Source organism: Cygnus atratus, chromosome 3 (genome assembly GCF_013377495.2).
Source record: "Cygnus atratus isolate AKBS03 ecotype Queensland, Australia chromosome 3, CAtr_DNAZoo_HiC_assembly, whole genome shotgun sequence".
NCBI lineage: Eukaryota > Metazoa > Chordata > Aves > Anseriformes > Anatidae > Cygnus > Cygnus atratus.
Window position 1 is genome coordinate 97,151,373 of NC_066364.1, and position 27,737 is coordinate 97,179,109.

Sequence of the window (27,737 nt, forward strand, 5' to 3'; positions counted from 1 at the left end):
TCCCGCCAGCGCCGCCCAATCGCAACGCGGAGGGGCGTTCCCGCCCGCGCCGCCGCTGCCCAATGAGGGGGGCGGAGGAGGTTTTGGCGCGGCGCTTGGTGGCGGGAGTCGGTGCCGCTTGGCGGGAGGGCGCGCGCCTGGGTGCCGCTGGCCATGCTGTGCCGGGCGCTGCTCCGCCGCGCCGCCGCCACCCCCTCCGTGCCACCCCGTGAGTACCGCCGGACCCCCGCACCGGGAACCCCCCGACCCAGGAACCCCCCGACCCGGGGTCGTGCGGCGTCCGGGCTCCCCTGGTCCGCGTTCGCCGTGCCCCGTGTGGTCACGGGTCCGTCCGTCTCGTTTGTAGGTCAGCCCTCGGCGCTTCCCCTCCAGCATCTCCTCGACAGCTACCGGTGCCGCCGGGAAGATGACCACCTCTCCTACGGGGAAACGGGCATGCCGGTCCCTCCTTTCGGCTGCCGCTTCTCTGCAGGTACAGCTCCCTCCTGGGAGACCGTTCTCGGGTGTGGGATCTGCTGCATGCCATGCTTATCTTTAATGCTTCAGGGCTTGGCGTTGGAGTTTCGTGTTTCTGTGAGGGTGTAGCTGTGTTTGCTCCTACATCCTATATATACTGCATCACAGTGCTCCTAGGTGTGCTAGCGGAAACATTTCCTTACAGAAATGACTTAAAAGCATTTATTCCAATGGCTTTTGCGTTTCAGCTTTGTCTGTTTCAAGGTACATCCTCTTGATGCAATGTTTGCAGACGTGGCTTTGTTCAAAATACATAAAAGATGGAACAGGATGGAGAATAGTAAGTGCAAATCAAAGAGATGGATGTATGCCACTGGCATGTGTGGAAGCTCCTAGATCTTTTTAGGACAAAGATCTTTAGATCTTCCATGTGTACTACTCTAGTTCTTGTGCCTTTCCCTAAGGCAGCTTCCTGCTTTTCCAACCCACATCCAAGGAAAGTACTGGATGTTGTGGAGGACAGGCCATAAAGATGGAGGAAAGGAGCTATCATAACTGGTGAAAGATGTATTACTATAGAAGTTGCTCCTTGCCACCTGATTTCCCACTTAAAGAGTTCTTGAATAGAACATCCAGAAAGAAATACATGGCAATATTCCTGCATTTTTAAGTTTTTTAAATTTTTATGTAAATACTATTTATCCTTACAGCTGTCCGTTAGGTGTGCACCCTGCTTAAGGTGCTTGTACTCCCATCACGAAGGAAGGGGAGTAATTTTGAGTCAGCCAAATAATAGACAAATAAACTTCAATTTCTTTTCAGCACCAAATTTTGAACATATACTGGCAGTTGCAAATGAAGAAGGATTTGTTAGACTGTATGATACTGAAGCTCAAACTACCAGCAAAGTGATCTTTAAGGGTAAGTTCTATAACAGAATGTGATCTTCATTTGATGTGACAAGTATGTGACTTACTGGAATCCAAGCAAGCTTTTTGAAAGTTGATTAAACACAAATGTGGGCATTACTTGTATCCTTTCATATACGTTGCTGAATCCTGTTTATAAAGCAGCCGTGTGAGTGTGCTCTTAGAAAAGTACTAATAGGTGAATAGTTCTGTGTTGCTTTTCATGCTTAGGGCAAGCTGCTGACAAATAATGAGATTTCTGATTTCAATGTCTGATGTTCTTTATCCATCTGCAAAATATCATCATGCTGCAACGCGCTGAACTAATCCTGGCTTTTGTTCTCTTGTTAGAATGGCAGGCTCATTCAAATGCTGTATTTGACCTTGCCTGGGTACCAGGAGAACACAGGATTGTAAGAAGTCTTTTCCCATCTACCTTTATTCTTAATACTTTGGCAATGGCATGCAGAAAATGACTGAAGCTTTTTATTCTTTCCTCTGAAGGTCACTGCTTCAGGAGACCAGACAGCCAAGGTGTGGGATGTGAGAGCTGGGGAGCTTCTTGGCATATGCAAAGGTCACCAGTGTAGCCTCAAGTCAGTTGCTTTCTCTAGATTTGAGAAAGGTAAATGTTGATATTCCCCGTTGTCTTTTTCCTTCTTCTTTCCCCCGAGTGCATCTATACTTATGGGGCTAAAAGGGGATTTTGGAACATGACAGTGACAAATAGCATGGGCAGGCTGAACAGTGACCTAGCCAGTGAAGCAAAAGCAACTTGTTGGAATCTCACAGTGGTCTGATGCTGTCTGCCCTTTTCTGATCTTGGACAAGTTAGACGTGATGTCAAGACGTGATATTGAAGTCACTTGGTCCTTATTTACATACGTAAGCATGGAAACATTCTTCATAAGCAGTTGTTTTTTTTCCTAGAATAGTAGTAAGGATAGGTCATGAAGAATAAGGAAACTAATCAAAGAGCACAGCAGACCAATGGCCTGATTTTTCTATTTCTAGGGCCGGGGCAAATAGATGGCATTCAGATCATTAAATTATCACATTTGGAAGCTAATAGCTCTCTATTTCTTTCTCAGCTGTCTTCTGTACTGGAGGCAGAGATGGAAACATCATGGTTTGGGATACCAGATGCAACAAGAAAGGTAACTGAACTTTTAGATATGTATCAGAAAAGCTCAGTATCACATGCTAAACGGTTATCAAATGTAATTATTGAACTAACATTTTCAATTACAATGTAGGCAACGCTTCAGTAAGAGGTAGAAGGTTATTGGATAATGGGGGACTGCTTTAGTACGCTAAAAGGATGGAATAAGTATTTCTTCTGTGTCTAATATGTTGTTCCACTCTGTCTCAGATTTGCAGCTTGATCTACACACTGTCCCGATAATACCTTATGTCTCAGTAAAGAGATAAGAGGGTACAGAACATATCCTCGTGTACATATAATCAGAATATATTAGCAATAAAATGGGCTGGCTAGATGGCTCTGGCCAAACCCCTCTCAGAGGGATGAAACAAAGCTGGGAAGTCTCCTACTGGAGTAGGAAGGATGGCAGAAAGAGCAGAGCAGAGGACCTTGTGAGTTTGAGAAGCAACTGAATGTATTGTGGGAACACCTAAACGCAGGCTGAGCTGATTCTGCTCCTCTCTTTCTGCTTCTTAAGAGCTTCTTCTTCCCTGCCAGGTCACGCCCTTATACTTCTCCTCAGCTCCCGCCTCTGTCACTAGCAGTTTCCTGGCATGTGCTGCCAGAACATCTCACTGTGCTGTCTGTCTCAGGTTCCCTAGTTCTTGAGTCTGGTAACTGGGGGAAAAGGTAGGCTGCACCTGACTGGAGTGGAAGGTATAGTGGGGGGGGGGGGAAAGGAGAAAAGTAACTTTATGAAAATTATACTGCTTTACTATTATAAAGTGAGAACTAGAGGACAAAAGGCTAAATAGAAGATCAAGAAATAAATTAGAAAGCACTGGAAGCCTTCCTGTAAGTGCGGTTTTGCTCAGGATGAAATCAGCTGAACATTCAAGATCAGGAGGCCTGTTGAAGAACAGACTGCGGGGTAATGATTTCCAAGGGCAGCCTTCCCGTACTAGTCTTGGCTTCAGTGCCTGTGCTACATTGACCTCTGCAATTTTTTGCAGTATATGCTCCTGTTTTCTACTATGTTCTCATTAGTTTTGTATGTGACTAACAATTACTGTCTTTGGATATATTACTGATTTTAAAGGCTAGTCTCAGCCACTTCTTAGGATTTATTCCCAGGTCCTGCTTGTTTTATTAAAGTGGTGGCAAAATTGTATAGACATAGAAACTATTAACTGAAGTGTCTTTGATTTCTTTCAGATGGATTTTATAGGCAGGTGAATCAAATCAGTGGAGCACACAATGTGGTTGACAAGCAGACTCCTTCCAAGCCCAAGAAGAAGAGGCAGAACCTAAGAGGTCTTGCTCCCCTGGTGGTAGGTATCTGGTATACAAGAGAAATGGGGGCCTCTGTTCTGAGAACAAGATTATACACAGTAGACTTCCTAAGCAATCACAGAATGGTTTGGGTTGGAAGGGACCTTAAAGATCACCTAATGCCAACCCCCCTGCCATAGGCAGGGATGCCACCCACTAGATCAGGTTGCTCAGGGCCTCATCTAACCTGGCCTTGAGCACCTCCAGGGATGGGGCATCCACAGCTTCTCTGGGTGACCTGTGCCAGTGCCTCACTACCCTCTGAGTGAAGAATTTCTTCTGTACATCTAATCTAAACCTACTTTTTTTTTTAAATGCCATGACCACTTCTCGCATCGCTACAATCCCTGACAAAGAGTCCTTCTCAAACTTTTTTGTAGGCTCCCTTTAGGTACTGGAAGGTGGCTGTAAGGTCTCCCCAGTGCCTTCTTTTCTCCAGGCTGAACAACCCCAACTCCCTCAGCCTGTCTTCATAGGAGAGGTGCTCCAGCCCCTTGGTCATCCTTGTGGTCCACCTCTGGACTTGTTCCAACAGGTCCACATCCTTCTTGTGCTGGCAGCCCCAGAGCTGAACGCAGCACTCCAGGTGGGGTCTCACAAGAGCAGAGGGGGAGAATCCCCTCCCTCGCCCTGCTGGCCACGCTGCTTTTGATGAAGCACAGACACAGTTGGCTTTCTGGGCTGCAAGCACGCATTGCTGGCTTGTGTTGAGCTTCTCATCAAACAACACCCTTAAGTCCTTCTGAATGGTGAGAAGTATTTGGCTTGTTTTTGGTAAATGCTCCAATTTATCTTTGCAGGTTTTTGTGTCATGGTCACTGGTCACTTGATATAGCTAACTTTAGATGTTGTTTATCTGTCTAACAACCCACATGCCATCAAAGCCATCTTTGTGTGAATACCATGTAAAATTACTTTTTATTTTCTAGAGAGGAAAGGAGTGGCCAGCATTCTTTTCAGCATTCTTTATTTTTTGGGGGGGGGAGGGGGGGGAGAGAGATAGGTAGGGTTCCAATATTTTTTTTTCTTCCCTCCCTTAAGTCTGACCACATAAATGACTGCCTCACCAGACTGAGAACTGGTCTTATTTAATCTATTAAAAACTATTAAATCTTCATTGATGAAGACAACTATCTTATCTCTGACCTGAAAGGTGTAATCCTAAACTGCTGTCCAAATACTTAGAACTCACTGGCAATTTCACTGATGGGGTGGGGGAGCGTTGAAAGGATGGTTGTGTCTGAAATGGCATCTGGTATTCCAGGTTCTCCTGCCTGTAGGGGACCAGCTTGCTAGAAAGCACAAAGCTAATTCTGTTAGGAGAGAGCCCAAGAAGCTCAAGCTAGTTCTAGAGCAAAACTCAGGCTGGCCTATGGCCAAGAGGAACAAGATTGTCTGGCTAAAAGGAGGTGTCCTCAATAATGTTCACTTGGCCTTGAAAGCAGCAAGATTTTGCTGACCTTGATAGCAAACAAAATTCCTTTTTTTTTTCTTAAGGATTTCCAACAGAGTGTAACTGTGGTGCTGCTTCAGGATGAACATACTCTTATCTCTGCAGGAGCTGTTGACGGGTAAGGAAGGAGGATGCCTGCTTTCCCATGCTATTCTGTGTGCTCTTAGTGGCACAAAAAGATTGGAAGGTTTTTTTTTTCCTAAGATCACACAGTGGCCCACAAAGCCACAATTACCTTTAGTTATAGTCAGCTGAGCTTGCTGCCAGCTTGCATTGCCAGAGCTGAATGCTGCTTTTCTTCCTTATTCAAGATTGCAGCACTGGGACAAACAGCATATGTGGTAAATGTTCATTTTAGTGTTTTAGCTGTGGGGCAGAATGAGAACAGTTCTTATCTCTGTCTGTTCTCATGGACCTGTAGGACCACAAGTAAACAGACTATTGTTAGATAGGGAGCTGTTTTGGGATGTGAGTGGGTGGTCGGTGCCTGGATATGTGTGGGCATTTGAGAAAATGTTGCCTTGAGTTATAAAGGATGCATTCTTTTAGCTGCCAGATCTGTTGCAGCATCTTGGAGCGCAAGCAAAACATCTCACTGATTAGCATGGAGATTACACTTTCAGGTCTTGCTTCTTTAGGATGCACCATGTGGAGGCGTATTCTCCAGAGTCTCTCTGAGACAGATAATACTCTTGCCTATGGCTCAAGAAGAGGCTTGCTCCTGAAGAGCAAGAAAAACCTTAAAAGACTTGATTTTTAAAAACATAACTGTCAGGAGTATAAAGGCATCCTTGTTCTTTCCTTTTATTAGTTGAGGAAACTTGACTTGTGAGCTCATGTTGTAGGTTGTGTTAGTTACAGAAGACAACACTGCTTCCTCATCCGTACCCGGCAGAATAATTGCTTTGCTTTCAGCACGTCTCTGCTCTATTTTTGCTCTGCTGTACTCCTTATCACTGGGCACTCCTCAATAAGCAACCTGTCTTCCTTTGTTTATAGAAGGCTCTATCTGCATTGCAAAAGAAGTTTTTGTGTTTTGACAAGTTAGAGACATTTGTGCTTTTATATTTCAGCGTGATCAAAGTTTGGGACTTGCGCAAGAACTATGCTGCTTACCGTCAGGAGCCGGTGCCTTTCAAGTCTTTCTGCTACCCCGGCACCAGTACTCGCAAACTGGGTAAGTTATTGGATAAGGTATTTACTAAATTTGCAAGGTGATTTTAAGAAGTACTGACAATGCCATCTCTTGTATTTTTAGCCAAATATTGTTAAGACTGAGTTCAGCAGGATATTTTGATCACCGATACCAAATTTTCAAGTTGACAACTGAAAGTGCTCCACTTTTGTATCATTGCACCAATGATACAAATTTGCATAAGCTTCAGCAGTGTGTTCTCAGAACTGGAGATGAGGGAATAATAGAGCTCTGTAGGTGGAATTTAGCTAGCACTTTTGATGCTGAATCTAGATTGAACTCTATTTGCATTGTATCTTTCAAAGGCAACAGAAGGGGCTGTTTTTTAACTTCATAACCTTTGAGAGTCGAGCAATAATTGAAGCTGTTTCTTATCAAAAACAATAGCGTCTTTGTTCATGTTGCTCTATACTTAGCACCTTATGATGCTCTGATGCAACACAGTAATTGCTGATGACTTGTCAACCGTCTTGATGTGTCAGTATAAGTAACGGTCAGTATAAGTTCCAAGAATGAGGGAAGTCTTTGAGGAGCTGGCTATAAAATAACTTGCCTGCAGGAAAAGATTCTGCTTGAAGCTAAGTCACTAGCATATCAAAGGATGGCTTAAGCCACCGAAGCATGAGGACTTCTATTCACTTTTAACCTTTGTTTGTACAATTGGATGTTCCTGCTATCCATTTGAAACTATCAGATAAATTGCTTGCCTGCTCTGAAGGTGGGAATTCGCTCTAAATAGCACCCTGAATCCTCATGAGAAAATGTAGATGTTGTTCCAGGCACTTTATTTCTCCAGCAAGTGCTCTGTCAAATAAGTAAACTTTCCAATGACAATCTATCTTGCATAACAGATATCACTTCCAAATTTCCCTCTCTTATTTCTTTGAGAATGCCTGTTGTCCAAAATGTTTTCTGGAGTTACTTCTTAGAAAGAAATTCCCTTTTTCTTTAGGATATTCTAGTCTGGTTTTGGATTCCACTGGTGCTAATCTCTTTGCTAACTGCACTGATGACAGTATCTACATGTTCAATATGACAAGTTTAAAGACCACTCCAGGTAAGAGTGATATCTGTGATAATTACCTGTTAAAAATAGTGCTGTGTACACTAAGTTTTCTGAGGTCATCCATAAGAGCAAGCATCTCCTAAAATCAAACAGCTGGCTGGCTTGCTGTTGTGTTGCATGGATACAGACTTCTGCTCCAAACTTGTTCTTGATCAGCCATGAAAACAACACTGTTAGAGCTGCAGCTGATGTGGTGGAATAGGTGCAAAGAGCTCACCCCCAGCCCTTGGTATCCCCAGCCCTTGGTATCCCCAGCCCTTGGTATCCCCAGCCCTTGGTATCCCCAGCCCTTGGTATCCCCAGCCCTTGGTGCTCATGGCACTTGCTGGAACCCTGGTGTAGCAGTTTTGTGGGGCAGTCGAGAGACGAGGAGCATGTTATGGACTGACATCTGGCAGTGTTAGCCAGATGTTACAGAGCATAGAAAGACAGGTTTCTACCTCATGCACTGTGACTTAGAGAGACCAGCTTGAAGGCATAGAAAACCTATTTGATTCTCTTATGTCTGAAAGTACCTGGGAAAGAAGGCACCTGTTGAATATTATACTTTTTATATATTAATATTACAAGGACTTCATATTTAGTTTTAAACCATCATAAATAAAGGTAATAGCACAAAAACATATGTAAGTGCAGTTGCTGCTTCAGCTAGACTGACACTAAGAGTAGTTTGCAAATTGACTCTGGTTATCTTGCGAGGAATGGTTAGTGTCCACCTGCTGCCCACCTGAAGCAATCTTGAATCTTCTGCTTACTGTCAATCTCTGCTCTTTCAACTTTTAAGGTCTGAATCCATGTGAAGTGATCACCTATTATGTTGTACTCAGATATTTTAAGGTGTCTGTTAAATTTAGCTTCCGCAGCAGCTTCTGGGAGAAAATATCCCCAGCATATCGTGGAGATGCTTCTTTTTTTTTGTCTTTTTTTTTTTTTTTTCTCAACCTTTTAGATTCCTTCACCTCAGCATCTGTGACCTTTTTGTTGACAAGATGGGTCACAGACTTTGGTGCACTAAGCTTCTTTGTCATAGGCCAATGGCCACTTCTCAGAAAGTGGCAAATCTTATTAGATGCATTCCAGACAGACATGATTTAGTTTCCATTGCCTTTTCTTAGTCTTTCAGTTAATTGAAACTAAATGAACAATGTGTCCTTCTGTATGCTCTTCAGCAAGGCAGTCTGTTGGGTGGGAATGCTTCCAAAGCTGAGAAGTAGTGCAAGGATTAAATATTAATAGGTCAGTTGTTGATTTTAATCCTGGGTGCCACCACTGAGCTGTGGAAATTCTCCCACCGGCCTGTCCCCCTGCAAGAACAGGACAAAGCCCAAGACACTCCACTACCTGCCTCTGCACATAGCTATTGCCTTCCGTTGACTCGTGTGTAGCAGATAAAACCTGGAGAGAAATCTTGATTCATCCAGCCGGCTGAAAAATGTGTGCGGCTTTTGGGGAACTGTCCGGGGAATGGTGTGCCGTGCCTCCCGCAGAGGGCAGCACGGGCCTGTGGTTGGCGTGAGGTGCCGGCGGGGACGCAGGGCCTCCAGCCTCGCTGGTCTTTATCCAGACGGCAGCAGCTCCGATCTAATACCAGGACAGCGTTAGCTGGAAGGGAGCCGTGAGGAAATCCTTCTGTAATAGGATTTGCCTGTAACCACTGCGCAGAAAGAGCCGCAGGTTAAAACCAAAGCATCTTGTGGGGTCTCACCACATTTCAAAGAAAGCCAGAGGCAACCACATGTCCTCTGGTCTGTGGGTCACCTTCTTTGCCAAAACCACGATGGAAAAGTCTGAAAGCCCTCTGACTGACTACTGACTGCCATTTTCTTGCTGCGCTCTTGTGGATCCTGCAACGTTCACAGTGTCGCTACTTCCGAGGGCCGGGCGAGGGTGTGCCAGCCCCACGTGGTGCTAAATCAGGAAACTTGCCCTTTCCACCCTGATAACGAGGCTGGGGTGCTCCACATCCACGTTCAGCTCAGCTCCTGTGTTGGCTGTTGGCTCTTCCAGTGCTTGCAATAGGAAGAGCAGCAGCTATTCAGGGCCTCGAGGTGAAGCTTTACGGGGATGTTAAATATAGATGTCTGACGAGCGTAGCTGACACAGAGGACATTTTGCTGACAAAATGGAGATGCTGGCAGCCAGAGAAAGGAGTAGCAAATGCCTTGGTTGCTTCAGCGGAAGCGTTTTGTGCGACTGTCCTTGTTAATGTAGTGGGACTGGTGGCCACAGCACTGGGAAGAAGGGATGAGGGGCCATAACCAGAGCTTTGGGGTAGCCAACGTGATGTCTTGGCTCTGCTTGTATCGCAACCAGGTCAAAGCTTTAATAAACCTGCCACCGCTTTCTCATGCTGTGGAGAGAGCCATTCAGGTAAACCTGCTTTGTATCAGGAGCTATGAGGGCTGCTGTTGAATGATGCTTCCTGCTACCTGCCAGCTGGAGCTCCGAGCCCTAGAGCAAGGGAGCAGTACAACCACTTTCTCTAGAGGATACGTGGCTGGGCAGGAAAAGCCTGTAAGATCAGCCCTGCTTATGCAACCAACCCCACAGCTGTGTGCTGAGTGGTGTTTTTACTTTCATTGTTTTTCTCACAGTGGCGGTTTTCAGCGGACACCAGAACTCTAGCTTTTACATCAAATCCAGTACTAGCCCAGATGACCAGTTTCTGGTGAGCGGCTCGAGTGACTGCAACGCGTACATCTGGAAGGTGAGACGCTTGGGAGAAACCCAAGGGAGCGGGCCTGCCCAGGCTGGCTGCCCAGAAGTGCTCTGCTCTTTCGTTTCATTTGCTTTTCATGTTCATGTAGGACACTCCCTGCCTCCCACTCCTACTTAAAGCAGCGTGGGGTTAGCTCCTGGCATGTTGTGCCCAGAGCGTGTTGCTGTCCAGGCTAGACGTAACTAATGCAAAACAGAGCTACTCTCCTGCCATCAATACATCTCTCATCACTGCTGCTTATTGCAAGTTGCTGATTGTAATCTGGTTTTAATGGGCATTACAGTCCTCTTTCAATTCTGTTGATTCAAGCAACTATGACAAGTAGAGAGTTCTTGGTTCATGTTTAGCAATGGAGCATGTTAGGGGAAAAAAAAATTGTTTTAAAGGGCACTCTTCCCCACCTCCACTTTTCTAGCTCTTGGTGCATACTTAGCTTTTTCTCATACTTAATTTGAAGTAGTTAAAGCCTTTGTATTATAGCGAGGGCTCAGCCAGAGCCTTCAGCAAAATTCCAAAGAATTGTCTGACAGCTGAGAGGCTTAGTCACTTGGCATCTTGTGCTGACGTGTAGGAAATGCAAATGTCACAAAGTTAATAGCAGGGACCTCAGAATAAGGCGTGCTTCAAGCTCTGTTCTCCATCGTTTACAGCTGTACAGGAATAGAGTAGACTTCCTACCTCAAGTAGAGTAGACAGAAGCTGCAGGTGACTGCTCGTTTCAGGTTCTGGGTAATTTTAGGGACTGTTGAATTGTTTGCTCTGTTCAGAATGAGTTTGAAAGTAAAATAGGAAGCTCTGAGAGAAGAGGGTCACCCTTCTTTGGTTGTAGTTTGAGCATGTAGTCCCTTTGATTGTGAGAACACTTCTTGTAAGCAGCTAGGTTGCTTTCTCAGAAGTAGCAGGAGTACAGTAGCATGGCCAGTTCCATGTCAAGCAGTGTAATTTTAGCCTTCCTTAGTTCTTTGCAAGTTCAGCAAAAATACCTGTGGAAACTTGGGCTGTGCATCCTGCATTCATGTGTTTTGGCTTTTTTGTGGAAAAGTAGCTGGAACTGGGTCAAGAGCATTCAAGGACGTCATAACATCTCAATGTTTATGCAAATACATTTTAAAGGTATTTGCGTACAGGCTTCTATTGCTGTCACATGTGGGTGACAGATCATATTACATACTTATTTAATAAGTAATCAGGTAATCACTTTTCTTTTATTCCCATAGTCATGTTAGAAAGAGGGACCTTCAGCAAAACTTGGTCTCTTTTTTCAGATCTGTCATATGCAGAGGCTTCTTAATTTGTCTTAAATGTTGGAAGACTTCACTGACATTGAAACGCATGTATCTTTTCCTGGGATGAGGACTTAAAGTGCTGTGAAAATATGTGCTTAGATATTTCATGAACAGTTAACAGGTAATGTTGGAAAGAAGCTAATGAAGAGTGCTAGCTTTCCACATCTAGAGAGGAATAAAAGGCAGACCAAGACCTTATCAAGGAATAAAAGACAGAGTAAGATGTTGTCCACCCAGATTATTTCTTCGAGGAACTTTGGAAGCAGTGCCAAGCTGTGCTTGGGTCAGCAGTTCCCGGGGAATACTGTGGCTAGAAGGTATTGCTGACGAGGGCGCTGTTTCAGTCTGCTTCCGTGTATAACATCACTTTCAGACAATGAACATTCACTTTATTGTGTTGGGTTGTTTTTATAATTATTAATCTGTCAGTTAATGAACTGACTCAAACAACCCTAAGATCATAAAAGCCAGAGAGCAGCGAAGTTTCTGTCTGCAGAAATGGTACCTAGCTGAGCTACCTTCCTGGTAATAAATAACATACTTTATAGGTGTACACTTCCATAGTTCCATTATCCTTCAATATGACTATATTAAGCTACCCTTCAGTCTGTCTGTCCCAGTGTTGGAATGTATGTGCTTCTGTATCATTAAGCATAAAACTATACACACCATTTTATGCTGAATCCTGATAATGGGTACAACAGCTGTTCAATGAGTAGAATAACTAATAAAGTCTCATTTCCTAGGTTTCTCAGTTTTTTTAACCTTTCCACAATAGCTCTGACTTCCAACAATATCCTGTCAAATCAGGCAAAAAGCAGCATGGGCTGTGGCTAATCTTGACTTAAAATGCACAGGCTGGCCAACTGTCTTTTGCCAAATGCAATGGACAGGGCTGCAGTTCTGCCTGCCTTGCTCCATGGGAACACTGGCTCCATGCTCTGTCTCATCAGCACGAAGCTGTTTCAAGATCACTGCCCTCTTTTGGGTGTGGACCTGCTGAACAATTTCAGCCAAAGGTTGAAGTAGACAGATGGGTCCCCTTGCTGCAGAAGCCTCACTTCCTTAGGAAGCAAGGCTTAAAATGAGGGTTTGTGGACTCTTGAATACATCAGCATTCCAGGGAAATAAGGAAATACAAAACCCTTGCGAATGCTTTTTTTTTTTCTAGCGCCCAAGTATGGGTAGTGTAGGTTGGCCTCCTCCTTGTTCATATTCTAATTAATGCATCTTATCCTACTTTAGTACACAAACCCATTACACCCAATTTACATTATTAATTTACACCACTGCAGTGTAAAACCAGTTTGGCCCAGCAAGAGTTATTCTCTTCCTCTGCTTTTCTTTCAGCAGTGAGTGACTACTAGTGACTACTCAGTCTGTTATGTGTGCATTGCAAGACTATTAGTAAATGAAGGTGTTCTCTGCACCTCTGATTATTCCCTAAATAGGGATTTAGTTTCCATGACGTTGCATGTTTTGGCAGACAAGGAATAATCTGAACAAGGCATTTAGTGGATATTTAGTCAGTGATTGCCTCTGCTATGTCAGCGGAAAAAAAAGTGGCCTGTTATGAAGAACCTGATTTTTCTCACAATATCAGAACAAGTTACTAGATTCAGAAGCTGGATATTCAATCACAATTTTACAGGCTGCTATAGGAGGTGATCCACAAGGGAAAAAATAATAAAAACGAAACCAAAAACCTTCTGTGTAGATCAGAAGCCTTCCCAGATGTTTTGCATCTTTCTTTGAAACCTGTATGTAACATCTACTCCTTTTCCCACACAGTAAAGGATCAGTTCATTCACTTAGTCATATATGCAAATCCTCCTTATAATCCCCCTTATAATATCATGTCAATAATGGTGACTCATAGATCTGGAACGGATTGTCTGCTGAAAGCATGCAAAGCTTGGATGTAATCTGTGTGTGCATGCGTGTATGTTTGTGTGTTTTCTTCCTTGGGCCACCTAATGCTAACTTCAGCTGTATCTGTCACATGAGCTGTGATTGAAGAGTAATAATAATATGGATTAACAATAAAAATGAGAAAGATTTATGAACGGTTAAAGAGAAACGGGGTTCGAGTTTAATGGGTGTGTGTGCTATAGGGAGCATTTTTGTGAACTATTAAGAGGCTTTGTGGTCCAGTTGGTTCGCTGGAAGAGGTTCAGACATTTGGCAGCCATACAAATACCGGTTCTGAAGCCAGTGAAGATCCATCTATTGAACTTTGGTGGTGGTGGTTTTGTTTTTTTTAATAAACCATTTGTGGTAGGGATGTTTGCAAAACAGCAGCAGAATATATTTACCTATTCTCATTCAAAGTATGAGCTTCCCAAACTTTTAAGCATCTTACCTAGAACAGATAGTTACTTAATGTAGCAAAACGCTTGTGTAGTGTGCTGGGTTGACAGCTCTGGCAGAAATCCCACGTGCAGCAGGAATTAAGCAAGTGTTTCCAGGCAAGTCTGTACCTCTCAGTGCTGGCCAGCTGCTTCAGCTCTAGAGATGAAATACGAACTGATTCTCAGAGCTCTGTCAGTCCGTGTCTCTCAGAAGATATTGCCAGCAGTATGTGATGTGGGGATGCTTTGTGGGGAAGGAAGAGTGTTAAGACATCTCTGGCTAGTCCATGAGGTGGTGAAGTAAACTCTGGTCTTACTCTACATGGTCCACTGAACAGCTGCCGTGGAATAGCCATCCTTATTAACATCATCCCTGTGAAATTGTTCCCTTGCTTTGAGACGTTCAGTCCTCCAGAGAACACTGCTTTTATACAACTGCAGAGCTGTGGTGTCTTCGGGGAGGGTGCGACAGCTCCTCAGGCAGCCAGTGCCAAACAGTCTTGGAAGTAAGGAACAGGGATTTAGGTCTGGGTTTGCCTCTCAGCTGCAATGGACTATGATTACAGGCAGGAAGCATTTAACTTACCTGTCTCATATGGGAAAGACAAAGTATTTGCATGCTTCACAGGTGGGCTGTGGAGGCCCTTCTCAGTGGTGTATGTTAGGCTCTGGGTCTTGTGATTTTATACTTTTATTTTTCCATGGAATTTTTAAGGTTTCTGAACCCAGCCTGCCTCCAAGGATGCTTGTTGGTCATTCTCAAGAGGTTACCTCCATTGCTTGGTGTCCTTCAGACTTCACAAAGGTTTGTTTTCTGAAAAATTGTCTTCCCTATGAAACAATAGATGTAATGTGACAATATTTGCTTTTCAAAATCGCAGCAGTATTTGTTGATTTGGAAGGAAGTTCTTAGTTAATAATTTCCAAAAATGTTCATTCAGGAAGAGGGGGTGGGCAGTAAACCAAGCTTGTTGCATGAGTAAAAAATAATGAAAAAGTTCTGACACTTGTAATGATTTGAGCTGTTTGATAAGACCTAGCAAACTGTAAATGAACAAAGACTTCTCCTGATGAGAAGTTGTTATGCTACCTGTGAGAGACAAAATTGTGAAACTGTGTCATCAGGGCTTTCAAAAGCCAAAAGCTTGCTTTGTGGTTCCATACTTAACTGTCTGACCACTGATACATCTGCCAGTCTTGTACAGAGTGGTAAGAAATTTTGAATGCCCTCTAAAAGACACATGGACTCTTTCATTGTGACTTTTTTCAAGATCTGAGCTGTTTTTTGATGAATATTTGTGTGTAGACTCTAAAACCTGCAGTTTATGTTTATGTCAGTTATTATGCCCCAAGTATCACTAGAAGGAAGGGAATTAACAGAGGAAACTGGTTTAAATGACTGGCCTAGCTCAAACTGAGAAATAACTCTGAAAAATCCTAGACAGTATCCTAATAATAGCTAAAGTTTCTTGCATCCCATAGGTATGCAAGTCAGCCACTTTACCTAGCTTTCACTACAGCACCAGGTGTTCAAAAAAACTTTACAATATAGGAGAGTGAGAGTCTTGCAGACAGACAGGGAGAATTGTTCTAGCTGTGTAAGATGCAGAAGAATGTGTGAACTGGTATTTTGGATAAAATCTCTGGTCTCTGGCCCAGCATCCTGATCGTTATGATTTGGAAATGCAGAGCAATACAGCCTTTAAAATCTATACCAACTCAGGTAAAAAAATAGTTACCCACTTTTCTCCATGCTTCAGAGTCTGTAAAGAGAAAATACGGTGCTAAGAAAGGTCAGTAAGCTGCTCGAAGTGATTTGAGAGGCCAAGTTGCTTTCTGGGGGGGCAATATTGGTGTCACAGGTCACAGTATAGACACTTTCCCATCCACGTTACTATGAACTTTGGCCACAGCATTTCCTTCTTGCTGGTGATTCCCATGTGAGTCACCAGATAACCTGTCCAAACAGAGCCATAAAAGCGTGGCTTAGGTAGGTGCTGCTGCTTGTTTGAAATAAATTCCGCAGATCATTTCGGAACACACAGAGCCACAGCAGGAATCTAGGTGAATGTTTCTAGCAGAATTGGTTTCTCTGCCAGACATCTGAGTCTGCAGAGATAGCACTTAAGGCTGGTGCAACAGCCTTCCAGTGTCACCTCAGTGTGCTGAGAATGTCTGTCCCCAAGCAGAAAAGGTCCTGAGTAACAGAGACAGACCTAGATGCAGGTGCAAGAAGCAGCGTGTCTGCTTTTGGCTACTGAGTGATGGAAATTGCAAAATATGTGCAGGCCCTTCCTGAGCAGGCTGTCCTCTGTTACAGAGCTGTGCAAGGCCAAGGGTTACTGGTAGCTGGGATTTCTCTAGCAAAAAGAATTGAAGGCTTTTTGCCTGAGAGGCAGCCTTCCCCTTTAAAGCAAACACTTCTCAATGGTACAACAATGAAATAGAGTTGAGTTGTTTCATTTGCTTTAAGGGTAAATCTTGTCCCCTTGCCAACCAGATTTCACCCTGCATTCATACTGGCTTGGTGTGTTGGGTGTAGCTGTCCTAGGTCATGTTGCAGTGCCCCGGGTACTGCAACAAACACACTTATATTGCAGATTGCCACGTGCTCTGATGACAACACTGTGAGAATTTGGCGCCTACAACATTGTCTTGAGGAGGAGAAGTCAGCGTTCAGTAAAACCAACTTGGTGGGCTGGGTCACACAAAAGAAAACAGAACAACGTGGAGCAGGTAAGGCCCCTGTGATATCTTGCTCTCCAGCAGGGCTTCTGAAATTTGGCTGTTCACCAACAAAAGACCTTGGCTTGTCTTACTCTATTTTTTTTTTTGTGTGTTAGGCAATAGTTTATATAGCCAGCCAAACACTTATTCTTATAAATACTTCTACCGCCACCAAGATGAGCTGGCTGAAGTAGCTTACAGTATGATGAAGTTTGCATGACCAGCCCGCAAAGTAAATATTTATTAATATAGCTTGTCAGGCAGCCAGGTCTTCAGTGGGCATCAGCAGGGTTTGATAAGTGAACAGCCAAAGGAGATGCCATGTGCATGGACTTCTTCAACTGGCAGCGCTGGAACCCAGAATCACTTGCTTCAGAGCTGCTTTCTTACATCTCCAGCTAAAGAGGGTTTGGTTATTAGCTGTAGCAACAAGTCATATTTTTTTTCATGTCAAATAATAACAGAGAGCAGTAAGATCATGTTTTTTTCAGTTCCTGTTTTACCAAGTAAAGGGCTGATGGCACAGCCTGGAAACTCTGAATTGTTTCCTTCTGCCCAGCAGCTGAACTCTGGTCAGTCTTCTTTGCTGATATTAATATTACATCTCTTTCTTTAGCTTTGTGTAGTGGGACCGACTGTCCATACAGACAAATGGCACTTGGTGAAAGGACTTCAAGAATGCCTGTAGACAATCACAACATGATCATATTGTTCCAAAATTAATCAGTAGCGTTCATCAATTCAAATACAATACCTGTCTACAAAGCCTAGGTGATCAAACAAACTATGCAGCATGCTTTCAAAGCTAGCAGACAGATCTGGGCTATATCACACCCAAGAATGCCTAAGGTTGGTCTAAATGATTATAACATGTACATTTGAAGAATTGGCAGCAGGAAAAATCAGTTCAATGTCTCTAGCGTAGCCTTGATTGTGAATTGCTGCTCCTCTGGTGGAGAAGCTACTCACTGGACAGTACCTAGAACAAAAAGAAAGGAGCCCTGGGTCATACCATTGCTTTGACTTGCGTGAAATTTGCATTTTGTTACAGCAGAGTGGGTGAAAGGAGAATAACATCCCCCCCTCCCCTGAGTGAAATAGGATGAGCTTCTCTGTAGCGTAGCTCTGGAACTAAGAATAAAATAGCTTTTTAGCAGCTGTTGGTGTGACTTCCTGTGTTCCACCTATCTTTTCTAGCCACTTTCCAAATGAATTTCACCTTGGCTAACGTAAATAAAGGCTGAAGGTCTCCAAATCCCACTAATGGGATAACATTACATCTAACCTTTTGCCAGTGAGTAAGTCTTGCAGGAAGTTTGCAGGACAATAGTAGGGAGAGTGCCAGGTCTGCTCTGTAGCTGGTAAACGGTTTGTGTGTACACACACACAGAGAGGACTGAAAAATACACTTTGTGTATTTCACAGAAGTAAGCATGAGTCTAGTGTAGAAGCCTAAAACCTGAAGTAATTTGTACACTAAAATTTTACAAGTCAGCTTTGGCAGTTTTACTGGAAAAATAGCTTATTTCTCCTTGTTCTTACTGTATTAAAGCAACACAGGAGGGAAAAGGAAGTACACAGACACTGCAAGCACAACAGCAGGCTTCCTGCTGACCTTGGCTCTTGAGCACAAAGCACGTGCTGTTGGAATATAGGAGTTGTCTGCAGAGATTGATTCAGCATTGGCAACTAAGTACTATTTCAGACTTGCTGGGATGAGATCCGGGTAGTTCTCCACCTATTTATGTGGAACAAGTTGTGAGGATGAGGTTGGGTATTAACTGTTGACCTATATCATGAAGTGTAGCAAGCAATTTCCTTTTCTTTGGAAACTATTTTTGTGGTTTCCCGAAGTTGCACTACTTTCTCTTCGCTTTTGTGAAACCAAATTTGTGGAGTGGGCCTGTGCCTAAAAAATTCATGAGTCTTAAATCTGGAGATTTGTACTACCACTCCAGAGCATTTGTAGCAGAGAAGGTGGAAAACATCTCAAATACCTGCATTGGTGTTATGCAAATTGACTGCAGGCATTTAAAGTATGCACAAGCATGCAACGCTATGCGGAGCAGCAGCATGAATGGAAACAGCCTGGAACTGAGTAGAAGCCTGAATAATGCATGCAGTCTTACTAAAAAGCCTCGTGTTGATTTTCTTTATCTCAAGTTCAGGGATGTAGCTAGTTTGCTTCCTGTCTGACTCTCAGGATAGCTTTTTTTGCTTATCCACTGTCCACAGTATAACTCTCAGATTGGTTTGAGACTGAGAATACTCATACCCAGGTAATCACGCCACATTTGTATCTGCTGTATGAATTTGTAGGTGGTCATTATGGATTGAGAACTGCTGAGCTTGCTTCTTCTCTTCTAGTAGCTTAAATTTTTAAATATAACAAATTCCCCAGCTTAAATATTATTGTTTTGTAAGTGCTCATTAAAGTAAAGATTAAGAGAACCAATCTTGGCAGTCACTTTCTCCTAGTCCAGGCTGAAGTAAATTATTATGAGGTAGCACACTTTATCAGGAAAGCCTTTAATTCTGTTTATGCTTTAAGGTGATTTGTAGTGGGATCCATTGATATGGGGTCCTGATACGATGCACCAGTACTTGTATTTTAAAGGGCTAGATAATGCAGTAAAAGGAAAGATCAAAAGAGGTTTATTAGGGTATGTAATCAAAGAGTTGTGTAGGTGATCACTTGACATGTTATTTGTCAGACGGCCTAGAGACCTAAAGAAAATGGCAGGTTATTCACAGTAGACTTCTCATTGTCCTAATGAAGTGCTTTACAGTACAGCAGCTAATGTTGAGAATTAGGAGTTCAGATTAAACCCCTGGAATACAGAAAACATTTAGAGCTCTTGTGCTCGGTAGTGGAAATGCCTGGGGTGACTCATGTGCTATCCTACTTAATTGCGTCACCTCAAGTTACATGAAAGAGAAATCAGGCATCTAAGAGACCTGCTAATGTGGTCTCTGGAGGGTGCCATAAAAAAAAAGTCTCCAATGTTGCTGCAGATTGAGGTCTTTTCTATATATTATTCCCACTGTCATTACTGAGATCCTTATGAGGTCCTGGGTGTAAACCTACCTATGACTACTGCTTTAATAAACTAGGTGTTCAGAAACTTAAGCTAGGGATTCAGAAAAAAAAGAGCAGGGGATTTTTACATCTTGACTAGTGAGCTCAAATACCATTGTGACGTATTTGTCTGGGGATCATTTATTTTAAAGAAATTACTGAACTACAGTGACAGATTTTATTTTCTTTGGAACTGAAGTCCTTGTTCAGGAGGTGAAGAACTTATCACATTTCCCTGGGTGTGGTAAAAATCTACCAACTTCATACTAATACAGCACTGCAGAAAGTTCTCTCTCAAAAAGACGAGAGGTGGACGTCCTTTCCCATTCTCGCATTTTTTTGTCTTAAAAATATGCAACTATTAACACCTGACTATCAGCATTATTCATCTGTCCCCATTAAAGACTGTGCAGGTGACCAGCTGCAGGTAGGGACCCAACCTTGTTCTCAGACAGTTTCCCAAAACAGAGCTGTTTGGACCAAGCCATTGCAAAGCTGCCAGCAAGGCTAGATAAACTTAGAAAATTCAAGATCTGTTTTGCCTATCCATCAGTCCCTCAGCTGTAGCTTAAGTAAGGGTTCTAGTTTTAGAAGGAATATGAATAGAAGTCAGACATTAAACCAATGTACTGTATTATATTTAGCCATATGATAAAGGATTTTAAATAGGATTCGTATCAGTTTAGCTGAAATAAGAGGCATCTATGCAATCTGTAGTTCAGCAGAGTATGTCTGAGAAGCAGGGTGAGTGCTGAATCCATCTCCTGCCTGGAAGGGGTGTTTATGAAAGGTCTGCCTTTCATCTGCTGTTCTATGTTCCTCGTTAAACTACTTATTTCTCCTCTACCAGGATCACCAGCCAGCCTACAGAATACTCCTGCCAAGGCTGTTACAGTGGGCAATCCGTGCGTTTCCTCGCCACGTCCGGCTGCCTGTGCTCCCAGTTATTCTGGAGACCTTCCTCTTTCTACAAACACTCTAACGGTCTCTCTCAAAACCCAAATTGCTGCAGCCTGCACACCAGCAAAGCGCAGTGGAGCCAGCCCATGCGATTCTCACAAACCTGTGCCTTCCTCCAAAATGTCCATTAAACACTGGGTAACCAGGACTCCGTCGTCTTCTCCTCCAGAAGTGGGGAAAAAGGCTCTTTCTCCTAGAAAAGCCCTGGCAGAAGTCACACAAGGTCTCTTGGAAGCATCTAGCACTCCTAAAGCACCACACTCACAGGTTGAAAAGCGTGTCAAGAGGAGGCTTGACTGCAGCAAGGAAGGCGACGTGAGACAGAAGTGTCTGCAGGCCTGCAGCTGTGTGACTGAACTGGACCATGTGGCTAAGAAGTCCAAGCTGAATTTATGTCACTTGGCTGCAGAGCAGAAAGCTTGCGATGAAGGCTCTCTAAGTCTGGCTGACATGGATAATGAGCACGAAGGCTCTAGCCACAGCCCAAAAGAGCCTTCTCTTTCTGGAAGCCGTATTAATCCATCCAACGTTCAAACTCCCCCTCTTCTTTTCCAATCTCCTTGTGGAAAAGGCACGGATGTAGTAGATAAAGAGAATAGTTCACCCGAACGAAAAAACTGGCTGTCTGCTCTGGGAGAGAAGCTACGGACTGGCAAAGCTGGCAGCCCCCCGTCATCTTACAGTCCCAGTGCAAAACGACAGGATGCTGCGGCAGTGGCCACCTCACCGAAAAATGTAAGTGGGACGGTCAGGGACAGTGGTAACGAAAGAAGTTTTCCCTAGCTAGCACACTCCCCTTTCTGTGCATGGTTAGCTCTCTCCCATCCAGGCATTCAAAGAATTATCTGATTACGGACAAAAGAGATGATTTCTGGCCTAATAAGTTAGATACATTAATGCTGTTATCTACTAATCTCCGCTGTGCAGGAAGAGAATTCTTAGGACGGTGTTGTCCATCCTTTGAAAGGAACTTAGAGCACACAGGAGCTCAGAAATCCTCGTAGTCCCCAGCTGGATGTTTGAAGGATGTAGCTGTCATCTGTAATACAGCTCTTCTCTAAGAAGCACAGTAATGACAGCACCTTTCCTGGCAGATCTATTGTTTATGAGTTCACAGTCACATCTGCCTATTTACGTTACTGGAAAGACATGTTAGCATTGGAAGAAAGAGCTAAATTTTATTCTAGCCCAGGTAGCAAAAGAATTTGTTACTTATCTTAAAACTCTGGGCTAAATAAGGCCTTCAGTTCATTCTATCGAAAACTGTCAGAAAACAAAGAAATTGCAAAAGAGACAGAGGACAGGATTTGACCTACATAACCCTACTTTTGATGTACAAGAAGCCTGGCACTGAGCTCATCCTAGGATCTGAAAGTTAAGCTTATAAAGCAGCTAAAAAAGTTGGTGTGAGGGCTTGAGGATTTAGCATGCATACTGAAAAATGATAATTACATTTTTTAAAAACAAACCAAACTTGTCTCTTCTCTGAAACTGGACTTGACATCCAGCAGTTTCTTTGACTGAGTCTTATTTCAGTAAATGTCAGGTAAAATTTCAGTTGTCACATTTTAGTTGTGCTCTCTGAACATCTGATGCTAGAAGTTGTTGCCGAGTTTAAGGCTTATTTTGGTGAAGTGTCTCACGTCTTAATTGGTTCCACCTCTTCCAGCATTTCTACCAGATGTGAAGTGGGCAAGCCACCACTCCTTAGTTTATGCGTAGCAGTTGAACTATTCATGTTATTGTTGTGCCAAGAAAACTTGGTTATAGTAAACCTACAAGTACTTATAGTGTGGGTTTAAACACAAGATGTAAAGATTTACCCTGGAGAGAGATTACTGTTCAGCAATCATCTGTCCTGCCCATTATGCTCTAGTTCAGATTTTGTGATGCTCATGGCCTGTGCTGTGCCCGAGGCTTGCCAAGGTGCCTAGAGTAGCAGCAGCGCTCATTGATCTGTTACGTCTCGGGGATCTGCAGCCCTGTAATCTGCAGTAGGGAAGCTGGAGCTGCAGCCAGAGTGCATTTCCTACAGCAGTAAGACAACCCCAGCTTTTAGCCAGTGTTTCCTGTAGGTGGTAAGCTTCTTATCTGTGAGACAAACAGATTACAGTAAAGAACCTTTCATTTACTATCTTATTTGGGAAGCTAAACAAACTGGAGCAATGATGGAGGGGAGACTTTAAGACTCCTGCAGCATGAGAACTGTTAACCAAGAAACATTTCTTATTGGTTTTGTGGTTTGTTTGTTGTTGATTTTTTTTCTAGGCTGTAACCACTCCATCTTCCATGAGGAAGATCTGCACATACTTCCACAGAAAGCCACAGAATGACTGAAGCAGTGTGTGGCAGTTGCACCTGATGGATGTTGACACTGTAGTATTGAGACCAGATTTAGCAGCACTGCCAGAGCAATGTACCGGGATTACACAGTTTGTTTTCAGACCTCAGTAAACTTGGGTTTTTACTCTCCTCTTTTTAAAGCCATTAACATTTGAAATCGGCCGAGCATGGAAAATTATCATAACACTTAGAGACTCATGGTTTCTTAATCACTTCAGCTGATGGATCTTATTTTGTAAAGAAAACAGAGTATTTTTTACATGGCAACTGTTATATCCCAAATTGAGCAACAGCTCTGCTGTGCATTGTTGACAGGTACATGAAGCTTGTCTTTCAATGTTACTAATCTGCTGTTGAAATTTTCTCTGCTTGAGTACTGCGTGAAGCATTGCACCCTCCAGAAAAGCAAGTGTTGTGTGTCAAGAAGCCTGTGCTGGAGGTAGAGCTGAGCCACTTCATGGTGAATGGCATTTCCAGTTATTCCTCTCATACAGTAACAACAACCGAGCAAGGAAGTTATGAAAGTGTAAATAAATGCAGAAGACTTTCAAATGCCCTTGTATCCACCTCCATCCAATGGCACAGCTGATTATATTCCAAGAGGAGAGAGAGTATAATCATGTACTTAATACCTGTACTCCTCTTGCCACCCCCTTCCTTCTCCAAGTCTGAAAACTTCTGTATTTACCAACTTAGCTGGCTTTTGGACCATCAGCACTACAGCTGTTCAGACCAACAGCTTGTCACTTCTCCGACATAAAATATTGGCAAGGTGTGTTACAAAAGTTAGTTTAATCTATCCCAAATAGTGCTCCATAACAGCTGGTTGCTCAGAAACTTCTTGCAGATTCAGCCTGCAGCAAAGGCATTAATAACTGCTTGTAAAATACCTTTATAACACTTATAATACAGTATTTATAAAATAATACCTTGTGAATTAGGGGGCACTTCACATCTTAGAAAGCACTTCACAATGTTTACATATTAATGTTTTACATGCTTTGCCATCTGTAAGTCATCACTGATGCTGATAGAACAAGGTCACTAGCTGGAATGAGATCACTGTCCTGCTGGCTAATGATAATAACTCTGTGGTCATGGTTTCCAGAGGGGTGGTTAGTAAAAGATCTGTATCTTAGATTGGAGCATTTACTCTGTCTTTTGGTATGATAGTTCCTATGAACTGAAATAAATAGATAGTACCTCAGAATCCCTATTAAGTCTTTATATTGCAAAAGTATTGAGGTATTTGATGGGGATGTGCTCCAACTAACTCATGTTTTCTGTCTGAAAATTTCAGACCTACTTTACAGCATCATTGAATTACTATGGTAGCTGAAAGGGATTAGAAGAAAACATGCTGGTTAGTATTTTGCTGTGGATTGTATTTCGCAAGGAAGTAAAATACATGAAAGAACTGGCTTCTATGAAAGGTCTCTTATAGTTACAAAGCAAAAATAAATGGGTAATGTAATTTAAAGAAAAAAAAAAACACAACAGTAGTCATCATCAAGTTGAAGCTTTTAGCAGGAGCACTCAGGTATGTGTAGGGACCAGAACAACTTCCTCTTCTTTATTGAATTACAAGCCATCATCCCATGACCTTTGAGGAGATGTCATTAAGTTAGAAGAAAGTGGGGAAGGTAATGTAGTGCTTTGGGCATTTTTTGTAGTGATCTTTTTAAAAAAAATGGATTTTTAAATTGATTATTTGAATAGATAATATCTTGAGTAAAACAGGAATAAAAAATCTGTTAGTTTAATATTAACCTACTTCTGGATATTGAGCTGTATAGGTGGAAGTAGCAGAAATGTAACAAGGCAATCTGGTAGTTTTGTGATTGAATTCTGTCTTAACTGTAATTAATAAGAGCGACTGCTTAGGGTTCAAACTGCCTTGCCTACAGCCAGTTTTCCATAACAGGTTGCAGAATAAGGAGATAAGAACCCTCTTAAAGTATATGAGTGTCTTGTCAGCTATTTCAACAGCAATAGGATTTCATGTTCCACCATATCTTTCATAATATTTTCCTCCTCCAGGAATGTTCTACACTCAAAGTATTATCTCCTGTATCTTGTAAATGACTACCTAGAGATGATTTACACTAAAGATTGTTCATCCCAGTGGTAACCATTAGTGGGGATGGGAGATTTTCACCTCCTAAATAGTACCTGTTTAGCAGGATAACTTGTTTTCTGGAACATAGGCTGTAATTCCTGTCACCTTAGGGTGCGGAAGCCTGGTTCAGAGCCTAGGAGAAGTAACTGAAGCTTATATTCTTCCATGTCAAAGTGCCTTGATCTTGTGACAGAGTCATGATAGCAGGAGCACCAAATCACTGATACAAATCATATGTCAAGTGGTTTAAGGTAACGGGTGCTGTCTTTACCTGAGACACTTGCTGAACTAAGCACCAGGGGCTATGCCTTCAAGGAACTGAGCTCTTATTTTGAGCTAGCAAGCTATATCTCTGAATCATCTTTCCTTCTAAAGGACTGACAGAAATTCTGTACTCCATGGTTGCGAGAGATCTTCTTTGGAGTTATTATTCCCCAAACCCCATATGTATGTCGAGCCCACCTTATGTAGGTTTTATTTTGCAGGTTTTTCCACACAGAAGATACTGCTTACTGATGTCTTTCTCCTCAGTGTTTACCTTCTAATTGCCAAGTGGGATTTGGGAATGACCAGGGCTGCTTATGATAGTACCCTTTCCAATAGGTATTACTAATGCTGTGTTGAAAGTTATGCCCTGCACTGCTCAGCTCTGAGCAGTCAACTAGTTTAGCTTACTAGCAGTTTTACAGGCTGGCAGTGGCTTTGAGCTAGCCTGACTTGGCAAAAGTAAAGAGGTATTCCTGGCTTCTGTAGAGATGCCTGGTCAGCTGGCTTTGGCAAGCATTTCTTCTGGTAACAGCACCTACTTAAGAATCTCTTGGGGAAGCTAACTACAAAGAAAACCAAAAATTGAATTGCCACAGTTCCCTGACTCGGTAGATAGTTATTCCAAAACCATTGAGGGGATGGAAGTGAAGATCTGGGGACACCATTGCCCACTAAGGGGACTGTTCCATCAAACTATTTCTTGAAGCGTAGAGTTGGTAACTTCTTGTCGGCCAGGGATTGCTAAAGTCTTCCTTTGGCACAGCTGACCATGGCTGAAATCTGGATTTCTTACCTTCATACCACCCTGTAGACTGATCTACAAAGGTTGATGGAAAATACACTATTGTGCCGTAGAAAAAAGGTTCTAGGTGCTCTCTGTATGTGGTATATAATTTCTTAATAAGCTTTGTTTAGAAATAGATGTTTTTGAGCTAGGAATTTACCAAAAGTGTTTGGTAGCTGGCTAGAACTGTCCCAATACTCAAGGGTTTATATGTAGGCCTTGCATCCAGAATGTCTTTTAAAGACATCCCTCAAGATCAAGTATTAAGACTTTTTTTGTAGCCAATACTGGTTTGGCAGTAAATGGAAAACAGTGTTTGGACCATCTTCAGGTCCATGACAATCAAATTTCATTCTTCCTTTCTGAAGCTGACCTAAACAGTTTTCCAAGTGAGTTGAAATTATCACACTGTGTTTCTCTACATTTTGTTGGTAACAGTTAACCCAGTGGCTTGCATTTTTTTATTCTCTGTGACTCATCTGTGACCCAGTCTACAATAAATAAAATACATTCTGCTCCTATGTGGTATCCTTCTTGGGTTGACTTTCAAAAACCATCTTTAACCGCCACCGAGTGCTCCATCTGCACTGCACAAAATACCAAACATGACGGAAAGCAAGGAAATGGAGAAAGCAACCATGAAGTGCAGCAAGGAGCCCATATATAATTTATTATAAAATAGCTTAACAAGAAACGTTTCATGTCAATTGTTTCATAGGAATATGCGCATGAACCTGAAAGGACGAACCAAAATTAAAGCCAAGGATTACCTTTCATTTTTAAGCCTCAAATTGGTTTATTTATTTTTAAATCAGAGCAAGTAACTTTCCACCCTAATTTGAGCCTTATAATAAAATTTTAGGAACTACAAGTACAGCAGGATTACGACATGAAGACCCACTACTCCAGGCTTGTACAACTAGGCTTGGACTTAAAGTCGAGAAAGGATTATGTATAATGAAGTTCAAATATCCTGTTTCAGTAATTTCAACATCATGCCTTTAACTGTGTTTAAGCTACAGCAGTTCTTTTTTTTGAAGCAGTTCACCCTTGATTTAAAGAATTCAAATGATCACAAGTCTGTTACAGTTGTATATAAATTATTCTAAAGGTGAAATACCATGAAAAGATTCTGACTCATTTGTGTTTTGAATTTGTTTAGCTTTGCCTTTCAATTATTAGCTCAGGTTATTTGTTTTTGGTCTCTGTTAAAGGTAGTTCTACTGCTATAGGTATTTTATCCAATATGTAGGAAATTCAGAAGTGAGATTGAAACACCTATCAGTCTCTTTCATGAGCTAAATAGATTCTTCATACAAAAGACCAAAATATTTCCACAGCTAGGGAAGCGCTGCATTCCTTCACATCAAGGTGCCACTGCAGTAGCTCTACCGGTATTAACACAAAGCCACTCTGTCTTTCATTTACCTCAAGGACTCACCTTTTTGATTTACTTCTCCCCTCTTGTCTAAAGAAGAATGGCTGAATAGTTCTGTAAAGTATCTTCAACCATCCACTTCCATGCCTTTTTTTTTTTTTATTTGTCTC

The 27,737-nt window shown here is 42.5% G+C and overlaps 1 protein-coding gene across 1 annotated transcript; it reads left to right on the forward strand.

Moving 5' to 3' along the window:
- Positions 1 to 94: 94 nt before the first annotated feature.
- Positions 95 to 26,708, forward strand: DTL (denticleless E3 ubiquitin protein ligase homolog). Its single transcript, XM_050709696.1, has 15 exons — positions 95 to 208; positions 347 to 472; positions 1,279 to 1,377; positions 1,716 to 1,777; positions 1,869 to 1,989; positions 2,456 to 2,521; positions 3,724 to 3,839; positions 5,338 to 5,411; positions 6,367 to 6,470; positions 7,441 to 7,545; positions 10,149 to 10,261; positions 14,626 to 14,715; positions 16,511 to 16,646; positions 20,567 to 21,411; positions 22,945 to 26,708. The coding sequence occupies exons 1-15, from the start codon at positions 154 to 156 to the stop codon at positions 23,011 to 23,013; spliced, it is 2,181 nt and encodes a 726-aa protein (XP_050565653.1). The 5' UTR covers positions 95 to 153; the 3' UTR covers positions 23,014 to 26,708.
- The last annotated feature ends 1,029 nt before the right edge of the window (positions 26,709 to 27,737 follow it).